At 46.4% G+C, this 27,970-nt stretch overlaps 1 protein-coding gene across 2 annotated transcripts in view; it reads left to right on the top strand.

Moving 5' to 3' along the window:
- The window catches only part of FGF18 (fibroblast growth factor 18), a 145,551-nt gene that overhangs the window by 6,210 nt on the left and 111,371 nt on the right, over positions 1-27,970 (top strand). Inside the window, exon 3 of one of the 2 annotated variants that reach the window (XM_077312858.1) lies at positions 22,846-23,022. The exons of the other annotated variant lie outside the window; for it this stretch is intronic. Within the exon in view, the coding sequence (XP_077168973.1) occupies positions 22,846-23,022 (177 nt within the window). The remainder of the gene's footprint in view (positions 1-22,845; positions 23,023-27,970) is intronic. 2 annotated transcript variants of the gene reach the window in all.

Below are 27,970 nucleotides of genomic sequence, written 5' to 3'. Positions count from 1 at the left end.
TCTGCCCTCCTGGATCTTCCTGGGCTGGTCAGTTTTGCTCCAATAACGTGCAAAAGGGAAGTCAAGATATCTGGACTTGTTGCAGCAGAAACAAGCGCAACATTCCTTTTTTGTAGGTGCAAGGGGGAGAAAACATTTGTTTAACCCAGGCTTTTAATCAAGGGGTTTTATCCTTTCAAGGTTTTATGGACTGCTTATCTGCCTTGTTTTAGGCAGTTCTCTGTTATGTCTTGTCTTCTTCCTTCCTGGTTTGTTTCACTGGCTTTGGCAAGCGCGGTGCAGTGGTTAAGAGCAATGGCTTCTAATCTGGCAAGCTGTGCTTGATTCCCTACTCCTCCTCCACATGTAGCCAGCTGGGTGACCTTGGGCTCACCACAGCTCTTGATAGTGCTGTTTTGACTGAGCAGTCCTGTCAGAAGTCTCTCAGCCCCACCTGTCTCACAGGGTGTTTGTTGTGGGGAGAGGAAGGGAAGTCACTTTGAGACTCCTCCAGGCAGTGAAAAGTGGGGTATGAAAAACAATTCTTCTTCTTTCTTCTTCTTTCTTCTTCTTCTTCTTCTTCTTGTCTAGCAGAAGTGGTTCTCCTATGTGGAGAAAAAGCCATTTCTAAGACTTTGCTCAGTAGTATGGTAGCCCACACGAGTGGCCAAACTGTGGCTTTCCAGATGTCTATGGACTACAATTCCCACGAGCCCCTGCCAGCGTTTGCTGGCAGGGGCTCAAGGGAATTGTAGTCCATGGACATCTGGAGGACCACAGGTTGACTACCCCTGGTTCCGGGGAACCCTAGGTTTTCAAGAGAGTTCCCCAGGGTTTATTTCCCGGAAGGTCAGATGCCCATAGACATCATTAGACATCACTGAAACCCACTTCCCCTGTTGCTTCTTCTTCTTCTCCTTCTCCTTCTTCTCCTCCTTCTTCTTCATTCTTCTTCCTTCTTCTTCCTTCTTCCTTCTTTCTCCCTTTCTTCTTCTTTCTTCCTTCTTCTGTGGAAACATATCCCCCCTAATATTTAGCCTATGTCAGTCAGGAAACCCTTCCAGGGCCGTCAAGAAATCCCATGGTTTCATGTCTCCCCAGTTGAGAATGTCTGACTTAAGAAAGCAACTATCTTCCCTCTCTGTCTTAAAACAACATATTAGATGATACAAAATTTCATAGAGGCGTCGTTGGAGTTAGGAATCCCCACTGGTATGACACGGGAAGGGCTAACTGGGGGAAGTGACTGATTTTGGACGATCCCCTGATCCGAGTGGTGTTTGTTGAAGACGCAGGCCTGCTCTCTTGACTACAGGCGGTGGCTGTTTCTTCTTTTTAAAAAAATCTCCTGCAGTAGTCCCTGTTCCAAGGAGAACATTTTTGGTTTTTCACAGTGGGCAGCCATTTAAAACGATGATTGGACGTCCAGTCAGCTTGGATGATTTAGGCTGTCTGAACAGCTGCGTGCTGGACAGAGCCAGAGTGTGAGCGAGCCATGATCTGTTTTTATTCCCGCAGCCCTTGGGACTTCTGCAATCCCATCAACAAAAGTTTGCAAATGGGAGGGACTATTTCCAGGAATATGCAGCGAGAGGCTGCCTTGTTGGTGGGAGAGAGCCAGCTTGGTGTAGTGGTTAGGAGTGCAGACAGCTGGGTGACCTTGGGCTCACCACGGCCCTGATAAAGCTGTTCTGATCGAGCAGAGATATCAGGGCTCTCTCAGCCTCACCACCCTCGCAGGGTGTCTGTTGTGGGGAGAGGAAAGGGAAGGTGAATGTAAGCCACTTTGAGACTCCTTCGGGTAGAGAAAAACGGCATATAAGAACCAACTCTTCTTCTGCTTCAGTGATATCAGGGCTCTCTCAGCCTCACCTGCCTCACAGGGTGGCTGTTGTGGGGAGAGGATAGGGAAGGTGAATGTAAGCCACTTTGAGACACCTTCCGGTAGAGAAAAACGGCATATAAGAACCAACTCTTCTTCTTCTTCAGTGATATCAGGGCTCTCTCAGCCTCACCTGCCTCACAGGGTGGCTGTTGTGGGGAGAGGATAGGGAAGGTGAATGTAAGCCACTTTGAGACACCTTCCGGTAGAGAAAAACGGCATATAAGAACCAACTCTTCTTCTTCTTCTTCTTCTTCTTCTTCTAAATATTTTTTAAAAATATTTAAAATTTAAAACCAACAAACATAATATAAAGAAACTACAAAAAAGAAAAATTAATTACACATAGCAAAAAATTGTTTTCATATAGGAAAAAAGAAGGAATCCAAAATATTTCTCCCCAGCCCCCTTCATTACATTACAGAGGTTTTGGGACAGTGTCTATAAAGTACAATAAAAATTCCTTCTGTCGTGATACATATGTTGGTCATTTGACATTCCAAAGTTCGTAACAACTTGTTTCTCAACTGAATTTTTAGTTTCTCCATTGCATGTTTTCACCATTATTGCAAACTCACTGTTTCTTTTGGCACATAGATCATATTAGAAAAATATAAACGGGAAAATAATTATACATCATATAATAGAGAATTGAAAATATTTCTCCCCAAAGCCTACTTCATTACACAAAAAGGTATTTTTCCCCCACTGTCCATAAAATACAGTAAAGGTAACTTCTCTTGGGCTACATTTAGATTGAACATGTTACATGTAGAACTCGTTCTTGTTCGCCTTCTTCATTACAATACATTTATATACAATATTTTAAATCATTTTTATTGCCTCCTGCTTGCAGAGTATACACCCCATCTTTCTTCAAATTTCGTAACTGGTCTGTTTCTTAAATATTCTGCACAGCACTAGTGTTGTCATAGACTGTGTTTCAGGAACAAAATGGCAAGGTATAGAAGATGGAAAGGAAGGGACGCTTGGCTCAAATTTAGTTCCCAACCCAACCAGAGTCAATTCTTTTCTTTTTCTTTAAAAAGAGTTTGATTGATAAATGTGATATCAGTAGCCTAGCACAGGCATGATCGAAGGTGGTATTTCGGCTTGTGGTGGTGGAGCAGAATATCTACAGCTGAAATATACTTGCAGTGTGACACTTTTGTTGTCATACAAAAGCATTACTAAGGCCGATTCCGCATGGATGAAAAAGTCTGGGAGGATGTTCATATGGAAGCGGGCTAATCCCTGCTTCCACATGATGTCGCCACCAAGCCAGCCCCCTCCCAGGCCTGGTGCATGTTAGGCCACCGTTTTAAGGGAACACAGATATTTTCTGCATTCCCTTAAGTGCTCCAGGGACCAACAAGGTCTAGTCCAGTGGAGGCCATCTGGACAGGAAGAGCCGGGCCTTGCGAGTCTGGCTCCTCCCTGTCCTATGGAGGCCCAGAGTGGACAAAAAATGCCCCATTCGTGGGGCTGAATGGGACATTTCTATGTGTGCAGGAAAGTGGGATCGCGTTCTTACGCAGTCCCACTTTCCTGCAAAACTCCCCCAGTGTTCCCCCTGCACTGCGGTACCTTTCCGCTGTGGCTGCATCACCCGGGGGGACACATTTCAGTGGCGGACCTGGTCCGCCACCAAAATGTGTCTCTTGTGGGGGATGCAGAAAGCAGCGGACCAGTTCTGCCACCGAAATGTGCTCCCCGTGGGGACACAAGAAGCAATGGAGCATGTTGCTCCTCTGCAACGCACTGGCAGCGCCCCAGAGTGGCGCCATTGGTGCGGAATCGCCCTACCTCTGCAGAATTGCAGCCAATCCACAAATCTCTTTTTAGCATGTTGTTATGGCTCTTGTGGCTTAAAGACAAAGTGCAAATCTAATAGGTGCTGTCTGAGTGCCAGGACTTCCCAAGTCGGAAGGGCTAGTAACAAGATTGCCTTTATGTTTTCACTGATTAGCATTAAAGATCTGGCAAACCAACCCACCCAAAGTAAACCACAGCAAATTAAATGCTTTGGTAGCAGTTCAAGTTAGTGCACAGCAATTCCTCCCCCTTTTAATGTTACAATAAGTTTGGCGGAATCCACAATGACACGCTCTACTGTAGGGGTTCCCAAAGTGGGAAGTACTGCCCCTGGGGGTGGTAGAAGGATCCTGGGGGTGGTGGTGAACAAGTAGGGTGGCAGCAGTGTGATTCTTCTTGCTGTGGCTGCATTTTCCAAGGCGGCTTGCCGTGACCTGCCTTTGAGTAATAACATCCCTGGACTTCTTTGGTGGTCTCCCATCCCAGTGGTGATCAGGGCAAACCCTGCTTAGCTTCCTGAAGGAAATGACAGCTTCAGAATCTGGGCTGGTTGCGATCATATTCTTGCTAAGCTCCTTCTTCAGACTCTGTCTTTCCAAGGCTCCAGAAATTTCTTAACTCAGGACTGGAAACCCTTCCCCCAAAGTCTCCATCTTTGGGAGGGTGGTGGGGTGGTGGTGGTGAACTTCAGCTCATCGAAATGCAAATGCTTGCCCGTCTTTGATGTTTTATGGATGGTTGGGCCACCCCCTCCCCCCTTTCCAGGAGGCTCTCTATCTTAAAATCCCGATAAAATCAGAGTCCAGTAGCACTTTTAAGACCAACACAGAATTATTCAAGGCGTGAGCTTTCGAGTGCAAGCACTAGTCTGAGGAAGAGTGCTTGCACTCGAAAGCTCATGCCGTGAATAAATCTTTGTTGCTCTTTAAGGTGTTACTGGGCTTCGAATTTATTGTGCTACTTCAGACCAGCAGGGCTACTCAATAACATCCCAAGAAACCCTCCTTTTGGGTTCAATTCGCTCTTGTGCTGAGGTCACATACTCACTAAACCCGAGGACAAAATGACAGTGTGGGCGAAGGACAACATCAGGAATCCATTTAGATTCTGTTGTAAACACATAAGGGATAAATACTATCACGGTCTCTGGCAGGCCAGGTGCGACCGGAATACCGCCGTCTACCTGATCCTCTTCCTAACAAATGCAGGAGAGATCTGATATCTGAGGAAATTACAGACTGTCTGAGACTGCCTGAATGACCCCTTATTGACATTCAGTAGCATCACCTTAGGCTGAAGAGCAACATAAAAGGAAGGAGCTTAGGCTGTCATGGTCCGGGTGTTTTTCTTTGTGGTAGTTCCTTCCAGTGATCAGAGTCTAGGAGGAAGTGGGGGATATGGGGGGGGGCGGTGGCAGGGGGCTGCATACTTTTTCTTCCTTGTTCAGAAAGAAAGCTTTGACTTGTGAGAACTCCAGAAGCCATTCCCTTTTTTGCTTCTTTTTGAAGGTTTTGTATTCTCCCTCCAACCCCCGCCGCCATGTTTAATCTGTTTTTTGTTTTTTTTAATTCTCTAACATTAACTCTCCATGTATTTCACAAGAGGGGTAGGGTAGTAATCAGATAGGCCCCCAGTTAGGAACCATGAAGTGGACAAATAAGGAATGAGAAGTAGGATATAAATTTGAAGACATGCACACCTCAGATTTAGACCGTGGAGATAAAAGGCCATTCTCCACAGGGAAAAGAAACATTTGCAGGGTTTTCTGAACTTGAGAGAGGAGACTGGGCAGAGAATCCTTCCCCTTTGTTCAGTAATTCTTAAATTTGCTTCATTGGATCGTAGAAACAGTGGGCTGATACGTAGTTTTAAAAAAAATCCACACTTAGCTCTTCTAAGGAAAAGTGCATTCTTGTAGTAGGTAGCTGACTTGGAGTTTTGTATTTTAGGTAGATGCAGAATTGTGCACTTAAAGCCGTCCCAGTCATACATCTGAAAAGTCAAATTCTGTGTTGTAACATGATTGAAACACATCATCAGTAGAAGACATTACTCTGGATAAGGAGATAGGGGGAGTCGGTTGTCCATTTCTGTGTGATTTGGGATTTGGAAGACAGAGGGAATGAGGTGGGATATGTCAAGGAGATGTTTGGAGGGCTGAAGGCTCCTGTTTTTGTGTGTGTGCAAGCAGGGTCCCAAAATCTCCTGGACAGTATCCTTCCTTTGGAGCCTTCCAAAGCCAGCTTGGTGTAGTGGTTAGGAGCACAGACTTCTAATCTGGCGATCCGGGTTCGATTCTGTGCTCCCCCACATGCAGCCGGCTTGGGCTTCCCATGGCACTGATAGAGCAGTAATATCAGGGCTCTCTCAGCCTCACTCACATCACAGGGTGCCTGTTGTGGGGAGAGGAAAGGGAAGGTGACAGTAAGCCACTTTGAGACTCCTTTGGGTAGCGGAAAGTGGTATATAAGAACCAACTCTTCTTCTTCCTTCTTCTTTCTTCTTCTTCCTTCTTCTTTCTTCTTCTTCTTCTTCTTCTTCTTTCTTCTTCTTCTTGTCTAGCAGAAGTGGTTCTCCTATGTGGAGAAAAAGCCATTTCTAAGACTTTGCTCAGTAGTATGGTAGCCCACACAAGTGGCCAAACTGTGGCTCTCCAGACGTCTATGGACTACAATTCGGCATCGGCACCTTGGTTTTATGTTGTCCTTTCTCAGAAGGTGAGAAAAAAGGAGTGCACATCAAGGCAGAAAGAAAATAGAGAAACAAATTGGTGCAGAGGGAAACAGACTCTTCAATAGTTATACAACCCCCATGTGTTCATGTGCAGCATCCTCAGGAAGAATCTAATGGCCCACAGCAACTTTAACACGTGCTTCATAAATATTTGAAATCTGTTTGGCTTTCTTAATGATGGCAATTTATTTTGTAGTGCACTCTGTACATGCTCTGTGAAAATGTCCAGTGTTTTATGAATTTTTAAAATTATGTATCAAATCTGTTCTATTTTTTCCCCATTAGATCCCCCAGACAAAGCTGCACATGAAACACAATGGAGTTGTATTATTATTAAATATATTCTTTCCCCTTCTGCACCAATTCGTTTCTTCATCTCCTTTCTCACAAGGGCCAATGGCAGGTTTTCGTGAACCCTTGAGGCAATCCTCCAATGCAGCCCCCCTATTGCCAACCCCCTTTATCACTTGTCTTCTCAGGAAAGAAAAGGGAGGGCAGAGGTTCATTGGTACAGCATCTGCTTTATCAGATCTCCCAACTTCCCTCTTCAGTTCTGAGAACTTACCTCTGTGTCTCCTGCTACCCAGAACCTGTCCACTATGGGGACCATTTACTGCTAAGGGCACCCCTGGAGGAATAGCTGCTTGCCAATTGCCAACCTCCTTCCCTTCCTAAGGCTCCCATTTACATGCATGAGATGATGGAGGTCTATGTGGAACAGTGAACCACTACCAGCATACAAAGTTATAAAATATTTATCAAAAAGGAAAAGTTTACAACCATACTTTAAGCACAGCACCAGATTGAGCAAGAGATTCCAAAAGAAATTGGGAAAAAATGAAATCCTTTTGTCCCTCTCATTCAACATGCCCTATCAGATGTTAAAATATAGGACAATCCCCATTAGCTTAAACTGTCACATATCTCTACTTTAAAGCTCTCCAGGTGAAAGCATTGTGGTTAATAGCTGCCTGACAGATCTCAGTTGATAGCTCTGTCTCCCATGATGGAATCTATGCAGAAAGGACTTGTCCCCTTCTTCGCCTGAGTTTTATCACCTCTCCTTTCCCCCACCCTCTGACCAAGTCAAGCTGGATTAAATAAGCATGTCTTGGAAAAGCACCAGGAATTAAAAACTTCCAAATCTCTGATCCCTGCTTGGAAAAAGGAGGGGTTGACCATTCACTTGCCTTTAGCTGGTCTTATTGTCATTTGGATAAAGGTGGGCTGACATGAGCCTGGAAAGTCTCCTCTTCTGCCAAAATACAACTGCCAAAATGCTCATTTCAATGCTCATTTCAAACCACTCATAGCAGAAATGCATTTCTTTACCATCTGATTCAGTATAGGGCAACTTCATATGTCCAGTGCTGTTGTTACTCTTCCATATTTTCTATATCCCTCATTAGTGGCAAAAGAAATGCAGAGTCAGGGTTTCCAAGAGAGAAGCAGTAGATTGTCATGGGGGTGATCTCTCATTTCCTGGTAGATAGGTTGCATGTTGGAGAGAGCCAGTTCTCCTGTATTTGGTTTTCTCTGATCGTGGGCCTTTTTTGGACTGTAGGCTCCCTGTCATTCTGGTCTCTAATACCAGGACCAGTTACTAACCAAGAAAGTGAACCAGAAAGAGGCAAGTTTGGCTTTGTGGCATAAACTGGAGTGTGTCCAGAGGAGGGCTACGAAGACGGTGAGGGATTGGGAGGCTAAGTCATAGGAGGAAAAGTTGAGGCATCTTGGTCTGTTTAGCTTGGAGAGAAGATAACTAAGAGGAGATATGATAACCATCTTCAAGTACTTCAAAGCTGACTTATAGAGGCTGGAGCAAAGGTATTTTCTGTTGCCCCAGAGGGTCGGACCAGAACCAATGGGTTGAAATTAATTCAAAAGAATTTTTGCCTAAACATCTGGAAGACGTTCCTGACAGTTAGAGTGGTTCCTCAGTGGTCAGGCTTCCTTGGGAGGTGGTGGGTTCTCCTCCTTCATAAATTTTTAAACATGTAACAGAAAAGCTGATTCTGTGAACTTAGGCAGACTGTGAATGGGTGGGCAGGAAGGGTTGTGGGCTAGGAACTTGCTTGAAAGAAAGAGAAGTTAAAGCTGTGGTTCTCAACATGATAAAAGAGCAGATTCTATACCACAACGGTTCCCAACCCCTGGTCCGGAGACCGGGATTGGTCCGTGGATCAGTCGGTACCGGGCTGCAGCTCCTCCTTGTCCTCCTCCCGGGCTGCTGCCTTGGGGGCTGCCCTGCCACTCTGCCGCCAGCTTACCTTTGGTGCTCTCCAGCGGCCACCATGGCTGGGGCTCCCCCTTGGTGTGGTACTGCGCAGCTGCTGCTGGCAGCGCCTCCAATGGGTGGTGGGAAGTCAAGGGCGCCGGCGGGAAAGCAAGTGGAGCAGGGGCTCAGGTGGCGGCATCCTTCAGGAAATGACTATCCCCCCCCTCCCTGGGCCTCAGTAAAATTGTCAAGTGTTGACCGTCCCCGGTGATAAAAAGGTTGGGGACCACTGATATGAGTCACGTTGATCTGTGAACTTGGGATCCAGAACCCCATATGCATTCTGAAGTTTGCATACTGTGGGAATCTATGGGAATTTAAGGAAGGTCTTTTGGGGGAGTTGCCCTTTTTGCTGAAACAAACGAAGAAGCCTCCGAACCTGGGTTAGTTTTATAACTAAAAAGAAGAAACTGCTGGATTAGCAGGTCTGTGATGGTTTTATGAGGATGGTGGGAAACATCTCAGGGGCAAACCTGTTGTCAGCCTGCTGGCTTCATCCTGCTTTGGGAATACAAGGGATTGTTTTAGTTGCTATCACTGCTTTGTAAGGAATCTCCCTTATTAATTGTAAGCAATAAATTATTTACACCACCTGATAGATAGAATAACAGCAGCATGTGCCAGATGTCTAAACACAGGAGTGGCCAAACTGTGGCTCTCCAGATGTCCATGGACTACAATTCCCATGAGCCCCTGCCAAACTACCAGACTATGGTCACACCCCGGAAAACCCATGCCAGCCAACCTGAGGGTTACTTGATTAGACTGATTAATCGGTAAAGGCTGGGTAAGGGGCAGCTTAATGTCACAGCCGCGCTTAGGCAAGGGCTTCTTCATACAAGGAACATCACATCACTAAGCTGAATTTGGGATAGGCACGTTCTCACAGCAAGTAAAGGAGAAAAGTACAGTCTTTTTAGAAAAGGAACACTTAATGTAATTCCTGGCATTTCGAACTAACTTCATGTCAACTAGCGTAGTGAGTTGCTAACTTTCAAGCTGCCATTCAAAGGATTGTAGTAATAACTAGGGGCAGAGCCTGTTGCATTCAGGAATACAACGGGTGCTAGATTGGGGTGGGTGGGTATAAGAACTCTGTAGATGGCCTCTCCTTCCTCCCGGGACCTGGAAAGGCTGCAGGATGGAGGCCCCCGGGAAGGGAACTCACTGGCAGGGACAGCTTTCACCCAGGAGGTGAACCTCGGAGGGAAGTGGAAGGAAGACGGGATAGTCAGGGGTGGGGGGTGGAAGGTGATTGGCTGGCCACAGGACAGGCAGGCAAGCCGGTTGGAGGAGGAGGCACTCAGGGGTGGGTGTTAAGCGCTGAGTGGCACTTAAGCCATGAGACACACTCCTCCTACAAGCCCTTACCAGAAATATATTATGTGGAACAGATATTATATATTATGTGGAACAGATCAAAGCACCAGGTCTCTTTATTCAGGCCTTGCAGAAGAGGAGGTCACCTAAGTTGTGGGAAATCCATCCTTAGGGTTGCCTGCTTTGCTTTGGGAAATACCTGGAGATTTTGGGGGTGGACGGAAGGGCCTCAGCAGAGTATAATGCCACAAGAGTCCACCCTTCAAAGCCACCAATTTCTCCGGGGGAACTGATCTCTATTGTCCTGAGGTTGGCTGTAATTAAGGTTGTGAGCTCCGGCAGGCTTCAGCCACTTCGGCGATCACTGAAGGCCGAAGCAGCCAGCACTGCAGCATGGAGGGGATAGGTGCCAGCGGCGTGCCAGCCGTGGCCCGCACACAGGTGCAGAGCTCTGCGCCTGTTTGTGGGTGCCAGCTGGTGCGCTGCCACCAGCACTGCACCGCCACTCTGCGCTGCGGTGCTGGGCCCTTCGGGCTTCAGTGATCACCAAAGCGGCCGAAGTGCACCGAAGCGCACAACCCTAGTTGTAATAGTGCAAAGATCTCCGGGTGTTATATGCACTGTGGCGGCTCTTGCTGGAGAAGACTCTTGAGAGTCCCTTGGACTGCAAGGCGAACAAACCGGTCAGTCCTAGGGGAGATCAGCCCTGACTGCTCCTTAGAAGGCCAGATCCTGCAGATGAAGCTGAAATACTTTGGCCCCCTCATGAGAAGGAAGGACTCCCTGGAGAAGAGCCTAATGCTGGGAGCGACTGAGGGCAAAAGAAGAAAGGGACGACAGAGAATGAGGTGGCTGGATGGAGTCACTGAAGCAGTCAGTGCGAACTTAAATGGACTTGGGGAAATGGTAGAGGACAGGAAGGCCTGGAGGATCATTGTCCATGGGGTCATGATGGGTCGGACACGACTTTGCACCTAACAACAACAACAGCAATCCTGTGTGCTTGTGTTTGTGTTTGCTCACAAAGAAGCCCCCCATTCTATCCAGTGGGGCTTACCCCGAGGAAAGTGTTCTTAGGATTGTAGCCATAGCCCTCTCCCTTCCATCAAAGTCTAATTTTGCTAGGTAGCAACCGAAAGGACAGACCGTGGTCTGACGAAACACGTGAACCGCTGAAATCCCTGCCAGTGAAGGCTTTGAAACAGCTGTTACAATCTGGGGTTTGTCCAGTTCCTATTCGCCCTTCCAAAGTGCTAAAGAGTAGCAGTGGGGAATGTTTTGGAAATCAGAAGTGTGGAAAGATTAAGATATACCAAGCCTGCTCCGTCAGAGGGTAGGAAGGATTGCAAAGTGTGCCAGACATCCACGGTGTGTTACACGTGTTGTAATATTGGGCCTTTCAGATCCACTCAAGCCGGTGATACTCCAGAGCAGGGGTAGTCAACCTGTGGTCCTCCAGGGGTCCATGGACTGCAATTCCCATGAGCCCCTGCCAGCAAATGCTGGCAGGGGCTCATGGGAATTGCAGTCCATGGACCCCTGGAGGACCACAGGTTGACTACCTCTGCTCTAGAGCACACACCACGGTTAAATGGGAGCAGGTGGGCCCCGGAAAGTGGTAGCCGTAGCTTTCTTTTGCCTGTGGGCAAATCTGCTTATATTTAAAAATCCAAAAGTGCTCTAGTAAACACAACATCTGCCCGCTCCCACTTTAATCCATGCTGAAAGAAAGCCTGTTTTGGTAATATGGGGGTATGATTTAATAGGAAGATGAATCAACCAGAGCTCTAATTGGTGGAAGCAAATTTAAAGTGATAGAGGCAGATTTTGATGGGTGGAGATGAGACTGGTTTGGGTTTTTTAAAAGCTTTTTTCATTGTAGTGTCTTTCTTTCTTTCTTTCTTTCTTTCTTTCTTTCTTTCTTTCTTTCTTTCTTTCTTTCTTTCTTTCTTTCGTCCGTCCGTCCGTCCGTCCGTCCGTCCGTCCGTCCGTCCACCTACCCTGCCTGATTTAGTCCAGCCCAAAAGAATAGACTTGGGGCGGGGAAACTGTAAGGGAGAGAATAGCAGGATATATATGAGAACCAGATACAAAATTCTCTTCTGGTTCTGTCTGATGTTACAGGGGAAATATTTAATGATGTAATCTCGGGTTCCTATAAAATAGAATATTTGCTTTAAAACAAAACAAAACTGCTCAATGAGAAAAATGATAAACTGATGTTTCTTTTTGGGTGTAACAGATGGAAGAACAGAGGGGTCCATAAGATAATATTTTTTTCAAGGTTAGGTGTGGTTTGGGTTAGTGCATGTATGAGACAAAGAGAAACTTTTAGGTATCCTTCCTCCATCAGGGTATTGTTCCGCCCTGCTTGTCTGTTACGCTGCCCAAGTTAGTATCGATCCTCTGTAAAAAAAATTATGATTAATGCCTTCTGGTCATGACCTTCCTTTGATCGGCAAGGCTTCCTTCTAGGTGAGATCAGAATAGTAAATAGCTTTGCTGCAATCAATAGATTGATAAACCAGATAGTATTGGCTGGTTGGTTTAGGTTAATGCTTTGTAGAGTTGTATGCGTGCAGGCATAATATACACACTCCAAAACATGAAGCAATGAAAGGGGAGGAATCCTCCAGTTTTTGGATTGTTAGCATTGACCAGCCGGCAGGGAAAGCTGGGCAGGAGGGTAGTTGTACAGCAGAGGGAATTTGGGACAGACACCACTTTCTCTGTGCAACAAACCACAGGGAATGACTGTCAAAGGTACAGGTCTACCCTCGTCCATTTGTGTCTTGTTATTCCAGGGAGAGATCATACAGCAGACTTTGGCAGTATCTAAGCTAAATCATCATCATGTGCCCTTCTATCCCAGCTTGGTTATAGGAAACAAAAGGTGTTGTTATATCATGATAATTTATGTGAGTGAATCCTGTCTGGCAATAATGTCACGACTATTTTGATACCAGAATCTTTCTTAGAAAAACACGGGCCCATTCTGCACACGCTAGATAATGTACTTTCAATGCACTTTAGAAGTAGATTTTCCTGTTCTGCACTTGGTGGAAGAGCTTTGTCTTGTAGTCCCCTTGGAACAAGGGCCTAGTCTGCACACATAGGATAATGCACTTTCAATGTGCTTTGGCAGCTGGATTTTCCTGTGCAGAACAGGAAAATCTACTTCTAAAGTGCATTGAAAGTGCATTATCTCATGTGTGCAGACTAGGCCTAGGGCCTAGTCTGCACACATAGGATAATGCACTTTCAATGTGCTTTGGCAGCTGGATTTTCCTGTGCAGAACAGGAAAATCTACTTCTAAAGTGCATTGAAAGTGCATTATCTCATGTGTGCAGACTAGGCCCTAGGCCGCTTGGATAGGGCCCTGATTAGTTGGAAAGGACTCTCTCTCTCCTCTCTTTCTATACAAAGTTGTATAGGAAGTTGTTTCTCTTCACAATAAAATCTTGTTATTCTTTTAGGCAGCCTGGTGCTAAGCCGCTCTTTGCAAGTTTGCTAGCAGTGAGGAGGATTTTTTCTGGACGACAGACAGGATGGGATGGAATGCTGTGGTCCTTCAGGCTGACAGAGTTTAGACATGCTAACAGGGGCAGCACACCCGGATGGTTAACATAATAAAATAGTTTTACAGTGAAGAGAAACAAACTTTGAAGAGAGAGGAGAGTCCTACAGTCTAACTGTTCTGTTGTCTTAATTTGGTCTGTTGTGGAGGTGAGCAGGGAGGAAGTATGAGAGAACTGAGCAGGAGATGGGGTTTTATATCCTACCTTTTACTACCCGGAGTCTGAAAATGGCTTAAAATCGCCTACCTATGACAAAGGAGCAGGAAGTCTCCAAATAACCAATCAGGACACTAGAGGAGACTATTGGAAATAGATCAGGAGGTTCCTAATCTAACTTTGCTAAATACACATCTCCTCTGATGTAGGACATTCTTCTTATGCTTTTGAATCATGCAAACTGCAGAGCTCGCCTGTTCCCACACGCGTAGCCCTGGTCTCAAACCAGTTAATGATAAGCTCCAGGAATTTTAATTATGTCCAGAAACAGTAGAATCATAGAATCATAGTGTTGGAAGGGACCTCTTGTGTCATCTAGGCCAACCCCCTGCACCATACAGGACACTCACAACCCTATCGCTCATCCAATGTAACCTGCCACCCCCTTGAACCTTCACAGAATCAGCCTCTCTGTCAGATGGCTATGGTCCTTCAGGCTGGCAGTTCAGGCTAGAAAAGAGCAAGCGTCAGTAGGGCCTTGAAGGCAGGATATGGCTTTCATGAATTACCGCTCACAAAAATCTCATTATTGGCCACCACTTTTTCTAGTCTTTAAGGTGCTTCTGGGCTCTTGCTCTTTCCTACAGACACTAGCAAGAGCCTCTTGTGGCGCAGAGTGGTAAGGCAGCCGTCTGAAAGCTTTGCCCATGAGGCTGGGAGTTCAATCCCAGCAGCCGGCTCAAGATTGACTCAGCCTTCCATCCTTCCGAGGTCGGTAAAATGAGTACCCAGCTTGCTGCTGGGGGGGTAAACGGTAATGACTGGAGAAGGCACTGGCAAAACACCCCGTATTGAGTCTGCCATGAAAACGCTAGAGGGCGTCACCCCAAGGGTCAGACATGACTCGGTGCTTGCACAGGGGATACCTTTACCTTTACCTTTACAGACACTAGCACAGTTACCCATCCTGATCAATGTCCAGAAACAATGCTGATAGCTGTTATGGGATCTCAGAGAGTCCGCATGCCTTTAAGGACATGCCTTACCTACAGAGCTGAAAGTATAATCCCTGCCCCTCTGGTTCTGGATAAGGGAACAGTAATGTATCTGAAATAAGTAGATGGACACAGTTCTTTACACAGTTCCCTGGCTGCCCAGTGGAATAAAAGGGAAACGGGAGATACCGTTGCAACCCATTGCACAAGGAAAATAACATCAAGATTCACTCAAAGAGTGCGGTGTGTAAGGGCAAAATTATGCAGTCTTGGCAGGTGGCGTCCTCAAGAAATTTCAAAGCTCCGAACAATGGGGAAAACTGGCCTTCTGTTTCCCTTCACGGTAGCCTGTTTAAGCTCTGCTCAAGCAACAATAAAATAAGAGGGGTAGGACCCAGGGAAGGACCTGACACAGGGCAAGTAAAGAGGCACTGGGATACCAATGTGGAAAATCAAATCTACAGAGCAGACTTTTATGGAGTCTTCAAATTTCCATTGTTCTTGATTCTTTTATATTCAACAAATCCCATTACAATAATTACGGTAACAAGAATCTATCTGGTATATAAATTGGTCATTGCAAAATTAAACAAAAAAAGGGAAAGCAGCCTAGCTCCTTCGTGCTGCTAGGAAGATATCGTGAAGAATGGATTGCAGTTTTCAAACCCGAACATCCTTATGGAAAATGGAATTCTTTTTTTTTGCCCTACAGCAGAAGTTCCATATTTTTGATGGATTCAGGAGGAGCAACTTCCTGTAGTGCGGCGATGGGCAAAGTTTCATTTTACTGAATTTTCATTAGCCTTGACCAACGAGCTGAAGTTGGTGTTTCTGGGGAATGCCCGTGTCCTAGGAAGCTGACTCAGGCAACTGTTTCATGTGCCCAGTCTGGTCTTTGGTGAACAATTCTCACAATTTCCACTGAGAGCGGAATTTCCCGCCACCTGATTTCTCACTTGCCGGCGACTGAGCCTATGACACTTTTAAAATATGCAACTTGTGGAGTGAGGCAATGATGATGATTTGTGTGTGTGTGTAAGAGAGAGAGTATTAGTGCAGCCTGGTCTCTGAGCCAATCAGGTCATCTGCCTTCTTCTCTCTCTTCTGCCTGGCTCCAACTCGGCTTTCCAGGCTAGTGGTCCAACAAGAAGCCTTCTGGTGTTTGATTGATTGATTGATTTTTGCTTTTATTGACTGCCACTCCTGGACCCTGCTGGCTCGTGGTGCTTTACAGTAAAATCATAAAAACCCATGTTTTTATGATTTTAGCAAAATCCAATCTATATCCAGGAATAGTTGGATGTGATTTTTTTAAAAAAAACTTAGATTGTCACATTACAATGCTGCTGCAGCGTAACAGGCAAGACACTAATTTTTAATGGTTAGAGACAGCGATCCACCCCCCACTTCTTTTTTAAAGAAAAGAAGTCAGGTGGTTTGCGGCAGAAAGGGGAAAAGGAAAGGAGAGGGGAGGGAGGATGGTGATGAGGAAGAGGGTACGCACAAACAAATCAAAAGGGCATTCGGGGGGAGGGAAACCGAACACAAGGATTTCTCCATTGGGCAGCCCCAAATTCGAATCTGCCTTTAAAAATGAAATTACTGTAACCGGGGAATCCTTACCTGCAGACTGAGTGAGCATGTAATTTGAGTCTGCGGTTGGAAAGGCAAAACTAGGCGTGGAAACGAACACCAAGTATGGCATCTTAAAAAGTCAAATGTGCAGGCTATCGCTAGTGCTGAAACAATCTCTGCCCCCACCTATCTCACAGGGTGTCTGTTTTGGGAAGAATAATAATAGGCAATTGTAAGCCTTTTTGAGACCTGCTGGGTAACCTTTAGCTAGTCACAGTTCTCTCAGACCCACCTATCTCACAGGGTGTCTGTGGTGGGGAGAGGAAGGGATGGCAATTGTAAGCTGCTTTGAGACTCCTGTGGGTAGTAAAAAGTGGGGTACAAAAAAAAAACAGCTCTTCTTCATAGTGCCACTGAACGCAAACTTTTGTTCTATACCTCCTCTCTTGATGTTCTAGCTGAAATGTGTACACCTCCCCTAGGAAAAAGTACTCGCTCAGTTTATGACCCCTGAGGGATGGTGCGAGATCTTATAGCAAACATCTTGGCAGTGACCCTCTTTTGCATGTTACTGTCCTCTTTTCTCCAAAGGAGAAAAACAAAAGGCGTAATGCGTTTTAATAGCTGAGTAACTTTCCATTGTTTGCAACACCTTCTATCGTCCTTGAAAACAACTGTTTCCTCTGGCTCACTCTGCTTCCTGAAGCAGCATTGTTCTTTCTGCCCACAAGGGCAGAACGTTCAGCAAGAAACCACGGTTTTTACGCTTCTCAAAATGCACTCGGCTGTTTTGACATTTGTTCTATTTTTCAGGGTTACAATGGCTAACCCTTCAATTGAAAAAAATTTTTTTTAGGGATGCAGGTTGGAGAACTATAACCAAGATTCTTAGGGACTGAAATGAACCAATTTAAAATCTGCTGTGCATGGCAAATTAGAAACTCTTATACCCCATGCAGGTTATCTGTTCCACATAATATATTTCTGGTCTCATGGCTTCAGTGCAACTCAGCGCCTAACACCCACTCAGGGTGGCTGTCCCACCCTTGAATGCCTCCTCCAACCAGCTTGCCTGTCTGTCCAGCAGCCAGCCAATCACGGTCCGTCCCCCACTCCTGACCACGCCTCCTGCTTCCACTTTCCACAGAGGCTGAAGATCCCTGCTGCATGAAAGCTGGCCCTGCCAGAGAGGTCCCTGCCAGGGGTATCCAACTTTTCCAGGTCCTGTGGGGAGGGAGAGACCATCCACAAAGTTCTTCTACCCCTCACAATCTAGTGCCCATTGTATTCCTGAATGCAATGGCCTTGACCCCTAGTTGCAGTACAATGCATGCCCAAATCTGCAGTAGGGCAAGAAAAAACTGTAGGACAGTCTTGCCCAACCAGGGTTTCATGAAACCCTAGGGATTCTTGGTGGCCCTGGAAAGATTTCCCAAATGGGTGGGAGTTCATTAAATTTGTATATACTTTTTAAAAATTGTTAATCGAGTGATATGACCATATGGTCATGTCAACCCCCATCCCAAAATGGTCAATGATGTGCCTGGAGGGGGTGGGAAGGGAAGGGGCCCTGGGTGGGTGTGAACACAGCTATGCTTCCCAACCGTATCCTGCATGATAGCGCCACTTCTTGGGTTTCTCAAAGCCTGAAGCCTGAAGAATGTAGGAAAAGGAATATCAAATATTATGGTGTCTCCCTAAGTAGGACTTCAATTACAGGCAAATGGGGTTTGCATTTGCTGAGGCTGAGAGGGGAAAAGATCTTGGGGTCGTTGTAGATAGCTCGGTGATAGTGTCAACCAAGCATGCTCCAGCAGTGGAAAAGGAAAACCCTATGTTAGGGAATATAAGGAAAGGAACCGAAAATAGGATGTCTGATATTATAATGCCCCTGTAGAGCCCTATGGTGTGGTCTCATTTGGAATATTATGTCCAGGTCTGGTTACCGTAGCTCAAAATGGATATTGCTGAGCTGGGGAAAGTATGGAGGAGAGCAATCAAGATGATTAGGGGGTTGGAGCACCTTCCCTGTGAGGAAAGACTGAAGAGTTTAGGACTTACCAGGTTAGAAAAGAGATGACTGAGGGGGGACACGAGAGAGGTTTCTAAAATTATGCATGGTGATGCTTGGGGGGGGGGGGAGCGTTTGAGAGCAATGGCTGTGTCCACATGGCCCAGCCTCGACATACACCCTGTTGGATCCTGCGTCAAGAAATGGAACGTGGATTTTGTTAAACATTTATTGGGTGAAATGACCATATATCAGGGGTAGTCAAACTGCGGCCCTCCAGATGTCCGTGGACTGCAATTCCCAGGAGCCCCTGCCAGCGAATGCTGGCAGGGGCTCCTGGGAATTGTAGTCCATGGACTTCTGGAGGGCCGCAGTTTGACTACCCCTGCCATATATGGTCATGCCGCTCCACCCCCCCCCCCCCCGTTTCCCCAGAATGGCCAATGATAGGCCTGGGAAGGTGAGGGGCCCCGGGTGGGCATGCCCACAGCTATGCTTCCCAACAATATTCTGCACGATCGTACCACTTCTGGGGGTTCTTGAAGCCTAAAGTGTGTTTATCAACCATAAAAATGTTGAGAAAGGCTGGGATAGATCAGCAGACTAAGATCTTGGAGGCCCATGTTTGAATCTCTGTTCTGCTATAGAAGCATGTTAAATTGACTTTGAGTTAGTTACAAATTTACAGACTACCCTACCCCATAGGGTTGTTGTGGTGCAACCTGAAATTGGAGGCGATGAGTGTGTAAGCCACTTTGGGTCCCCCTTGAGAAGAAAAGCAGGGTATAAAGGAAATTAAGAATTTACTGTCGTTCGAAGGTTTGCAAAAGTTCTCTTTTGGCCCGCAAGTGCCGGCGTTCTTATACTTTTCCTCCCATAGGGCCACAGCTTAATCTGTAGTACTTTGTGGAACGGTTTGCTGAGGAGTGCCTTTAGATTTATGAAGCTGCAAAGGGCTCTTATCTCTGTTAGTTTGGAAATCAAAATTGATTAATGCTGGACTGTAAGTTTTTGGATGGAGGGTTTGGGCTCTTCTAGTTTTATTGCTGCTCTGAAGCGGATTCCGCTGTTCCTTAGTTTTTATTTATTTCTGTCGGCCTCTCTCGCAGGGAGTATCCTTAGGCTTCACGAGTGCTGAAAGGAATGGTTGACCTACATTGGGCAAATGTTTCTGCTTTGGTTTTGCCATCTTTCCCCTGTGCTCTACTGTATTTCTACGTGATTTGTTTTGTGCTTCGAAGCTTTCTGTGATTATTTTTTAGTAGGATTTTGGGACAAGCTTTAGTAGGATTTTGGGACAAGCTTCCGGGTGGCCAGTGCCAGAGATTTAAAAATGAGGTATACAGCAGTGGTCCCCAACCTGTGGGCCGCGGCCCGGCGCCGGGCCACAAAGGCCATGGCGCCGGGCCGCGGCTCCCTCTCCCCGCCCCCCCCGCAGTAAAAAACTTCCCAGGCCACAAGCTTGCGGCCCGGGAAGCTTCTTACTGCGGGAGGGCGGGGAGAGGGAATCAGGGCTGGGCTGCGCCCATGTAGGCCGCGCCCGCGCGGCCCGATCAGCGGGCGCGGCCGGGCGTGGCTCGATGCGCGGGCGCGGCCCGATGCCCTGCCGGCCCCCAGCCTAATAAAGGTTCTGGACCACTGGTATACAGTACACCGTTGCTGTACGAAACAGGGAAAGCCACTGCGTAATGACAACAATTCTTGATAAGAGAGGGCCATTCCGCACCTGGAAAATATAGTGAGATACTTACCTTTTGCAGACGCCATATTTTTGGCGTTTCAAACATCATCAGCATCCAGCCTTCCAGCAGTGAACCGGCAGCTACATCCTCCATTTTAAAGCACTAGTTGGGGAATTCACAAAACTGGATTCCTCCAACTATGTAGTGCAAGCACCTAGCAAGCCACACACTAAGGAAATGTGTGGAGACGAAGTAGCATGATCTTTGCCTCCAGCACCCGCCCTTGCACCTGCTTCCCTCTCCCTTCTCCCGGGACGGGCTTTTATTTTTGGTAGCAAACTGCCTGGGGCAACGAATACATGTTGATTCATCCAGGCCAGTGGTTCTCAACCTTCCTAATGCGGCGACCTTTTAATACAGTTCCTCATGTTGTGGTGACCCCCAACCATAAAATTAGGCAAGTGTTCTTTCACAGAAATTAAACCAAAACTGACCAATGGCGTGAAGATCCATTGTTCATGATTGTATATAAATTGAGTTTTTCCCACGGTTTCTGAGTTCAGTTCTGCCTCTTGTCCCACCGTGCCGATCTCGCTCTTTTCCGCTGCTCCAGACAGACGAACACTGTATCTCAATCTACCTTACAAGGCTGTTGTGTAAATTACCCCCCCCCCCCAGCCAAGCTGCTTGCCCTGCCGCGACCTCTGTGAAAGGGTCGCTCGACCCCCAAAGAGGTCTTAACCCCCGGGTTGAGAACCACCGATCCAGGAAGAGCAAAAAAAATTTTCCCCACCAGTTGACACACAAAGCATGCCTCTTAAACCCGCCCTCCCCCAAAGGGAAAAGTTACTTTTCTTAAGCTTTCAAGGCTTATTATTCCAAAAGGGGTGGTGTTAAAATAAGCATTATGCATCTATGATCAGATTGCATAAGCATGGAAATGGAGAAGTTTTACTTAAAAAAAACAAACGCTTGCATCACAGTCCATTTAAAACAAGGAGAAAGATTTTGGGCTGCCTAGAATGATTGACAGGCAGGGGGAGAGTCACGTATATAGAGCGTCCCTATCCTCCGCCATTGCAAGCAGCCATGTGGAGTGCCAGGAAGCACCAAAAAGCAGCAGAAAAAATGCAATTGCGCTGGCGTGACGCTATGTTTTTAGATGTGCAGAATGGCCCACAGTAATGCAGGCTTTCTCAACCAGGGTTTCATGAAACCCTGGGGTTTCCCAACCCAGAGTTGGCAATTTTTTGTGATGTTTAGTTGCATGTTTTCATTTTTAGTTGTTATAGAGAAACAGGACTGAAATGTTTAAATACTACAGAGACAGAGGATTTCATCTTTGTGATGTTTGTGTATATGTGTGTGCTGTGTATGGTAACACATAAAAAAGATGGTAATGCACTAAGCCAGGCTTTCTCAACCAGGGTTTCGTGAAATCCTGGGTTTTCTTGACTGCCCTCGAAGCATTTCCTGAATAGGTGGGAGTGAATTAATTTTTAAATATATTTTTTTAAGTTTGTTAAACATTTATCGGGTGATATTACCATATATGGTCATGTCAACCTTCCTCCCCCTCTAAAACTGGTTACTGGTGGACCTGGAGGGGTGGGAAGGGGAGGGGCCCCGTGTGGGCAAGGTCACAGCTATGCTTCAAAACCATATTCTGCACAATTATACCACTTCTGGGGTATCTCAAAACCTGAAGATTGTTTCAGAGAGTTCTCAGTGATAAAAAAGTTGAGAGAGGCTGGAGTAATGTAAAGCAGTGGTCCCCAACCTTTTTATCACTGGGGTCCACTCAACGTCTTTTACTGAGGCCCAGGGGGGGGGGTGTAGTTTACTCCTCTACTCTCAACCACTGCCCTAACGCTCTCTGATCGCTATGGTAATGTTTAAACATCCCTTCAAAATAAGATACAGATACGCCACAACAATGAACATAAGGAACATTTTATTTTCATGGAAATTTTAACAATGACAATGACAAATCAATGGGAACCCTGAGTTTGTTTCTCTGCAACGAGATAGTCCCATATGGGAGTGATGGGAGACAATGACACCCGAAGTGTGTTGTAAAGGGCCGGGGGGGGGGGGGGAGGCGTCCTTCGGGGTCCACCTCCAATTAGTCGAAGGACCACATGTGGTCCGCAGCCCACAGGTTGGGGATCGCTAATGTAAAGGACTGTGAAGTAGGTGCAACCTGAGTTGGATATGTCCCTAGTGATGAACTATAATAAAACCACAAAGATCACTATTAGGACATGAATGTTATCTAGAGACCTCTAGGCCAGCCCTTTTCAACTTGTTTATCATTGAGAAACCCCAGAAGTGATGCATTTGTGCAGAATATGGTTGGGAAGCATCACTGCGTATATGCTCGCCTAGGGCCCCTCTCCTTCCCACCCCCTCCAAGCCCATCATTGGCCATTTGAGGAGAGGAGGAGCAGTCCGACATGACCATATATGGTCATATCACCCGATAAAACTTTAACAAATTAAAAAAATATCTAAACAATTAAATAACCGCCACCCATTTGGGAAACCCTTCCAGGACCATCAAGAAACCCCAGAGTTCCATGAAACCCTGGTTTGAGAAAGCCTGATCTAGGCTCTTGTGTAGTACTAGGGTCCACTGAGGAGGCAGTTGGTAGTGAAACATGGGCTTTACCGGTTCCTTGTTTGGATTTCCAGGGGCATTCCTACAGTTGTGCAATGCTTTTGTAGAATTGTCATGTTATGTTTGTTCTTTTAAAGTATCGGAGGAATTTTCTCTATATTGTGTGAATTGATATCAAGCCATGTTGTCATTACACAGTAGTTTTTCCTCTTTTGTACAGCTTCAAGGTGGCACCTGGGGATCTCCCACTGTTACAATGGATCTCCAGATGACCAAGAGCAGCTTCTCTGGGCAAAATGGCTGCTTTGGAGGGCGGACTCGACAGCATTGTACCCTACCAGGGTCCCTCCCCTCCCCAAACCCCGCCCTCCTCAGACTCCACCCCCGAAATATTCAGGTATTTCCCAACCCAGAGTTGGCAATCCTATTTTTTTTGTGATGTTTAGTTGTATATGTTTTCACTTTTAGTTGCAGGACTGAAATGTTTAAATACATATTTTATCTTTGTGGTGTGTTACATGAGTGTGTTGTGTATGGTGATGCACTAAACCAGGCTCAGACACGGTTTTGTGAAATCTTGGGTTTTCTTGACGGCCCTGGAAGCGCTTCATGAATGGGTGGCAATTAATTTTAAAATATATTTTAAAAGTTAGTTAAACATAGTTAAAGTTAGTTAAACATTTATTGGGTGAAATGGCCATATATGGTCATGTCAACCAGCCCCCCCCCCCATGGCTGCTGATGGGCCTAGAGGGAGGGGGAAAGGGATGGGTCCTTGGTAGGCGTGTCCACAGCTCTGTTTCCCAACCATATTCTGCAGTTGAGCCACTTCTGTGAATTCTCAAAGCTAGAAGAAAATGTCAGGGCTTTCGCAACAATAAAAAAGTTGAAAAAAGGCTGGAATGAACTATTTAATTGCTCCTTTACCGTTTGCGATTGCATACCTTAGTTAGGGAACAGTGAAGACCCGTGCAGCTAATTTAAGGACATGTTAGCACTTCCTTAATGAAATCATGTCCCTGCAGGGCTGCCCGTTCTGGGTTGGGAAATATGTGGAGACTTTGGGGTTGGAGCTGGGAATGGGTGGGATTTGGGACAGGGAGGGACTTCAGTGAAGTATCTACCCTCCAAAGCAGCTATTTTCTCCAGGAGAGCTGATCTCTGTCTTCTGGAGACAAGCTATATTTCCACGGGATACCCAGGCCACATCTGGGGACTGGCATCCCTATGTCACTGGGCAGTCTTTAAATTAGTGGGATTAAAAAGGAGGACACCAGATATCAGTACAGGCAGTGGTCCCCAACCTTTATTAGGCTGGGGACCGGCAGGGCATCGGGCCACTCCCGCGGGGACCGCGCCTGCGCATCGAGCCGCGCCCGCGAGCCGCGCCCGCGGATCGGGCTGCGCCCGGAAGCCACGCTCGCGGATCGGGCCGCGCCCGCGGATCGGGCCGCGCGGGCGCAGCCCGGCCCTGATTACCTCTCCCCGCCCTCCCGCAGTAAGTAGCTTCCCGGGCCGCAAGCTTGCGGCCGGGGAAATTTTTTACTGCGGGGGGGCGGGGGGCGGGGGGGGGGAGCTGCGGCCCGGCGCCATGGCCTTCGCGGCCCGGAGCTGGGCCGCTGCCCGCAGGTTGGGGACCACTGAGTACAGGGATTGGTTTTAAGAACAAAACTAAATAAATTCCACAAACTATTGATTTTGTTTTTAATCTGAAATTTCAAGGAGGTTCAGTTTTGCTGGTGTAACCCAAGCAGCTTAAACAACGTCAAAAATATATATATTTTTTTTTAATTGAAGAAGGGAGAGAGTTCACATCTATGACAGTGTGGTCCCACCTTGTGACACTTGCATTTATGGAAATAGCTATAACCCGACTTCAACAGCTATTATCTTTGGAACAATATTCAATACATCTTAACAGCAACCAAGAGTTAACAATTCAGGCCTGTTATATTTGGGCAGACCAGGGCCTCAGTCTTTCTGACTTCCGTCCACGCAGTCCCTTGAAGAAGCATCAATTTACAGCTGTGCTGTTAGAAAAACTGTTCTTCACTGACACTCTGGTATCTTTTCATTCATATGGAAGGCATCGGGATACAATTACCTAAAATATTAATAAATAGTTTTTATGCAAACTTCTGAAGGGAGAGGGCTTCTCCCTGCAGCTTCAGGCCTCCAAATCCTTCTGGGGGAAATTGCATATAACATTCATTTCAAATAATCCCAACAGCAATCAAAATCCAGAATAACAGACAATTAATATAAACACAATTCCCCCTTCCAGTTATTAGCATAATAACCTTTCCTACGTAAAATGCGAATAGATATAGTTTTGATACAAAGGCGTGTTTCTGAGGGGAGAGGGCTTCTCCCTGCAGCTTCTGGCCTCCCATCCTTCTGGGGAAATTGCGCCTTTTCTTCCTTATAAGGAATACCCCAACTCTTTAACTCCCCCTAGTGGACTCAGGGTTACACTGACACCAAGTATCTCTTGGAATGGAGGGTGAGGATCGCATTAAGCAGGGGTAGTCAAACCGGCCCTCCAGATGTCCATGGACTACAATTCCCATGAGCCCCTGCCAGCATTTGCTGGCAGGGGCTCGTGGGAATTGTAGTCCATGGACATCTGGAGGGCCGCAGTTTGACTACCCCTGGCATTAAGTATGGGATTCTCTGTCTGCTCCACCCCTTTTCTTATGTTGCGTTGCCTGGGAAGTCCTGCAAATATGGTCCTGAAGAATCATGCTTAGGTCTACCTAGTTTGGGTAGGGTTACCACTTGCCAACCCTTATGAGGGCTGAGTTAGGGCTGCCCTCTATGACAGTGGTCCCCAACCTTTTTATCACCGGGGACCACTCAACGCTTGACAGTTTTACTAAGGCCCGGTGGTGGTGGTGGTGGTTTATTCCTCTACTCTCAACCACTGCCCTAGCGCTCTCTGATCGCTATAGTAATGTTTAAACATCCCTTCAAAATAAGATACAGACACGCCACAACAATGAACATAAGGAACATTTTATTTTCATGGAAATTTTAACTCCTGACAATGACAAATCAATGGGAACCCTGAGCTTGTTTCTCTGCAACGAGATAGTCCCATCTGGGAGTGATGGGAGACAAGGACACCCGAAGTGTGTTGTAAAGGGCCGGGGGGGATGAAGTAAAGGGCTGGGGGGGGGGAGATGGCGTCCTTCGAGGCCCACCTCCAATTAGTCGAAGGACCACATGTGGTCCATGGCCCACAGGTTGGGGATCGCTACTCTATGAGACTGAGGGCAAATTTTATCACACTAAAATATATGAGAAAAACTAAAGCAACAAATACTGACTCCTACAGTTAGCAGAGCTTAACTCTTTCGATGGACCTAGAAGGATTTAGAACTGAACTGTTTAGGACACCAGAGGACCTCTTGAGTGATGGGATAACTGGACATGATCTTCGTGACTGGATTTATAAAATGCAGGGGTGGCCAAATGGTGGCTCTCCTGATGTCCACGAACTACAATTCCCATGAGCCCTTGTGGTAGGGGATATTGTAGCCCATGGACATCTTTCTTTACTTTTTACCATTGAGAAACCCCTTCAGGCTTCGAGAAACATGAGAAGTATTGCAATTGTGCAAAATATGGTTGGGAAGCATCGCTGTGTACATGCTCACCCAGGGCCACTCCCCTTCCTGGCCCATCACTGGCCATTTGAGGGTGGGGTGGGTCAACATGACCATATCTGGTCATAGTATTTGATACATGTTTAACAAATTTTAAAATATACATACAACATTAATTAAATCCCACACATTTGGGAAACACTTCCAGGGTCATCAAGAAACCCTAGGGTTTCATGAAACTCTGGTTAAGAAAGCCTGTCATAAGGTTTCCAAGGCAAGAGGCATTCAGAGGTGGTTTGCCATTGCCTGCCTCCATGTCATGAGCAGTTATTCCTTGATGGTCTCTCATCCTAATATTAACTAGGGCTGGCCCAGCTTAGCTTCTGAGAGCTGATAAGATCAGGTTAGCCTGGGCCATCCAGGCTAGGGCTGATAGCCTGTAGTTTGTTATACAGGAGTCGGCTCTATATGCAATACAGAGCTGCACATGCAGTCCCTGCACACTTATAATCCATATTCCTCTGTGTCATTTCAGGTTGGGGTAAAGGGCATACGGGAAGGTGGGAGACCCTCTTGCCCACACCCCACCATCCCAGTCTGAATCGGGCCTCTGTGGCACTTCAGAATTGAGTTTCTATGGGGAACTTGCCGCTGCTGTCCTTCTGTAAATCTCTGTGTATTCTCCAGCAAGGGAATAGGATTGCCAGCAAGCTATGGGAGACTTGCTTCATTACCTGCAATGCAGTGATGTCACTTCTGGCGTGACCTGGAAGTGATGTCATCACGTAGACTAGGGTGATGTGTAGACCAACCAAATTCCATAGTTTAACTATTTACAAAACATTTTAATATTGGTTTTATTTTCATTGTGAAGTGTTGCGATTGTATTTTTCAAGTTGCCTTGGGTACCTTTGGTTAAAAGGTGGCAAAGAGGCATTAAACACACAACTTTCTTCTCAGCTGGAGTTCAAAGTGGTACAATTCATTCTGCCATTGCAAGAGGGTCCCCTTTGTTCTGCTGTTGGTGTAGATCCAACCTCATTGTTTGCCACTCAGTCAACATCACAGATATATTAAGAAGAAGAGAGCCAGCTTGGTATAGTGGTTAGGAGTGCGGACTTCTAATCTGGCGAGCCGGGTTTGAATCTGTGCTCCCCCACATGTAGCCAGCTGGGTGACGTTGGGCTCACTACAGCACTGAGAAAACTGCTCTGGCGGAGCAGGAATATCAGGGCTCTCTCAGCTTCACCTCCCTCACGGGGGTGTCTGTTGTGGGGAGAGGAAAGGGAAGGCGAATGTAAGCCGCTTTGAGACTCCTTTAGGTAGACAAAAGCGGCTTATAAGAACCAACTTCTTCTTCTTCTATAAGAGTTGGGTTTTATACCCCGCTTTTCACAAGTATACAATTGATAAAGTGGCTAAATTCTTACAAATGGCAATTAAGCTACGTGAATTTAAGAACCAACTGACTGTATTCTGATCTGTCTTATTTTTTATGCCAATAAAGGTTGTTGTTGTAACTCAAAGGAGACTTACAATTGCCTTCCCTCCTTCTCCCCACAACAGACACCTTGTGAGGTAGGTGGGGCTGAGAGAGCTCTGACAGGGCTGCTCTGTGAGAACAGCATTATCAGGACTGTGATAAGCCCAAGGTCACTCAGCTGGCTGCACGTGGAGGAGCAGGGAATCAAACCCAGCTCCCCAGATTAGAAGGTGCCATTCTTTACCGCTACCCCA

The sequence above is a fragment of the Paroedura picta genome, chromosome 1 (assembly GCF_049243985.1).
Source record: "Paroedura picta isolate Pp20150507F chromosome 1, Ppicta_v3.0, whole genome shotgun sequence".
Lineage (NCBI taxonomy): Eukaryota > Metazoa > Chordata > Lepidosauria > Squamata > Gekkonidae > Paroedura > Paroedura picta.
Note: the sequence above shows the minus strand (reverse complement) of the source record. Positions and strands in the feature narration are given on the sequence as shown.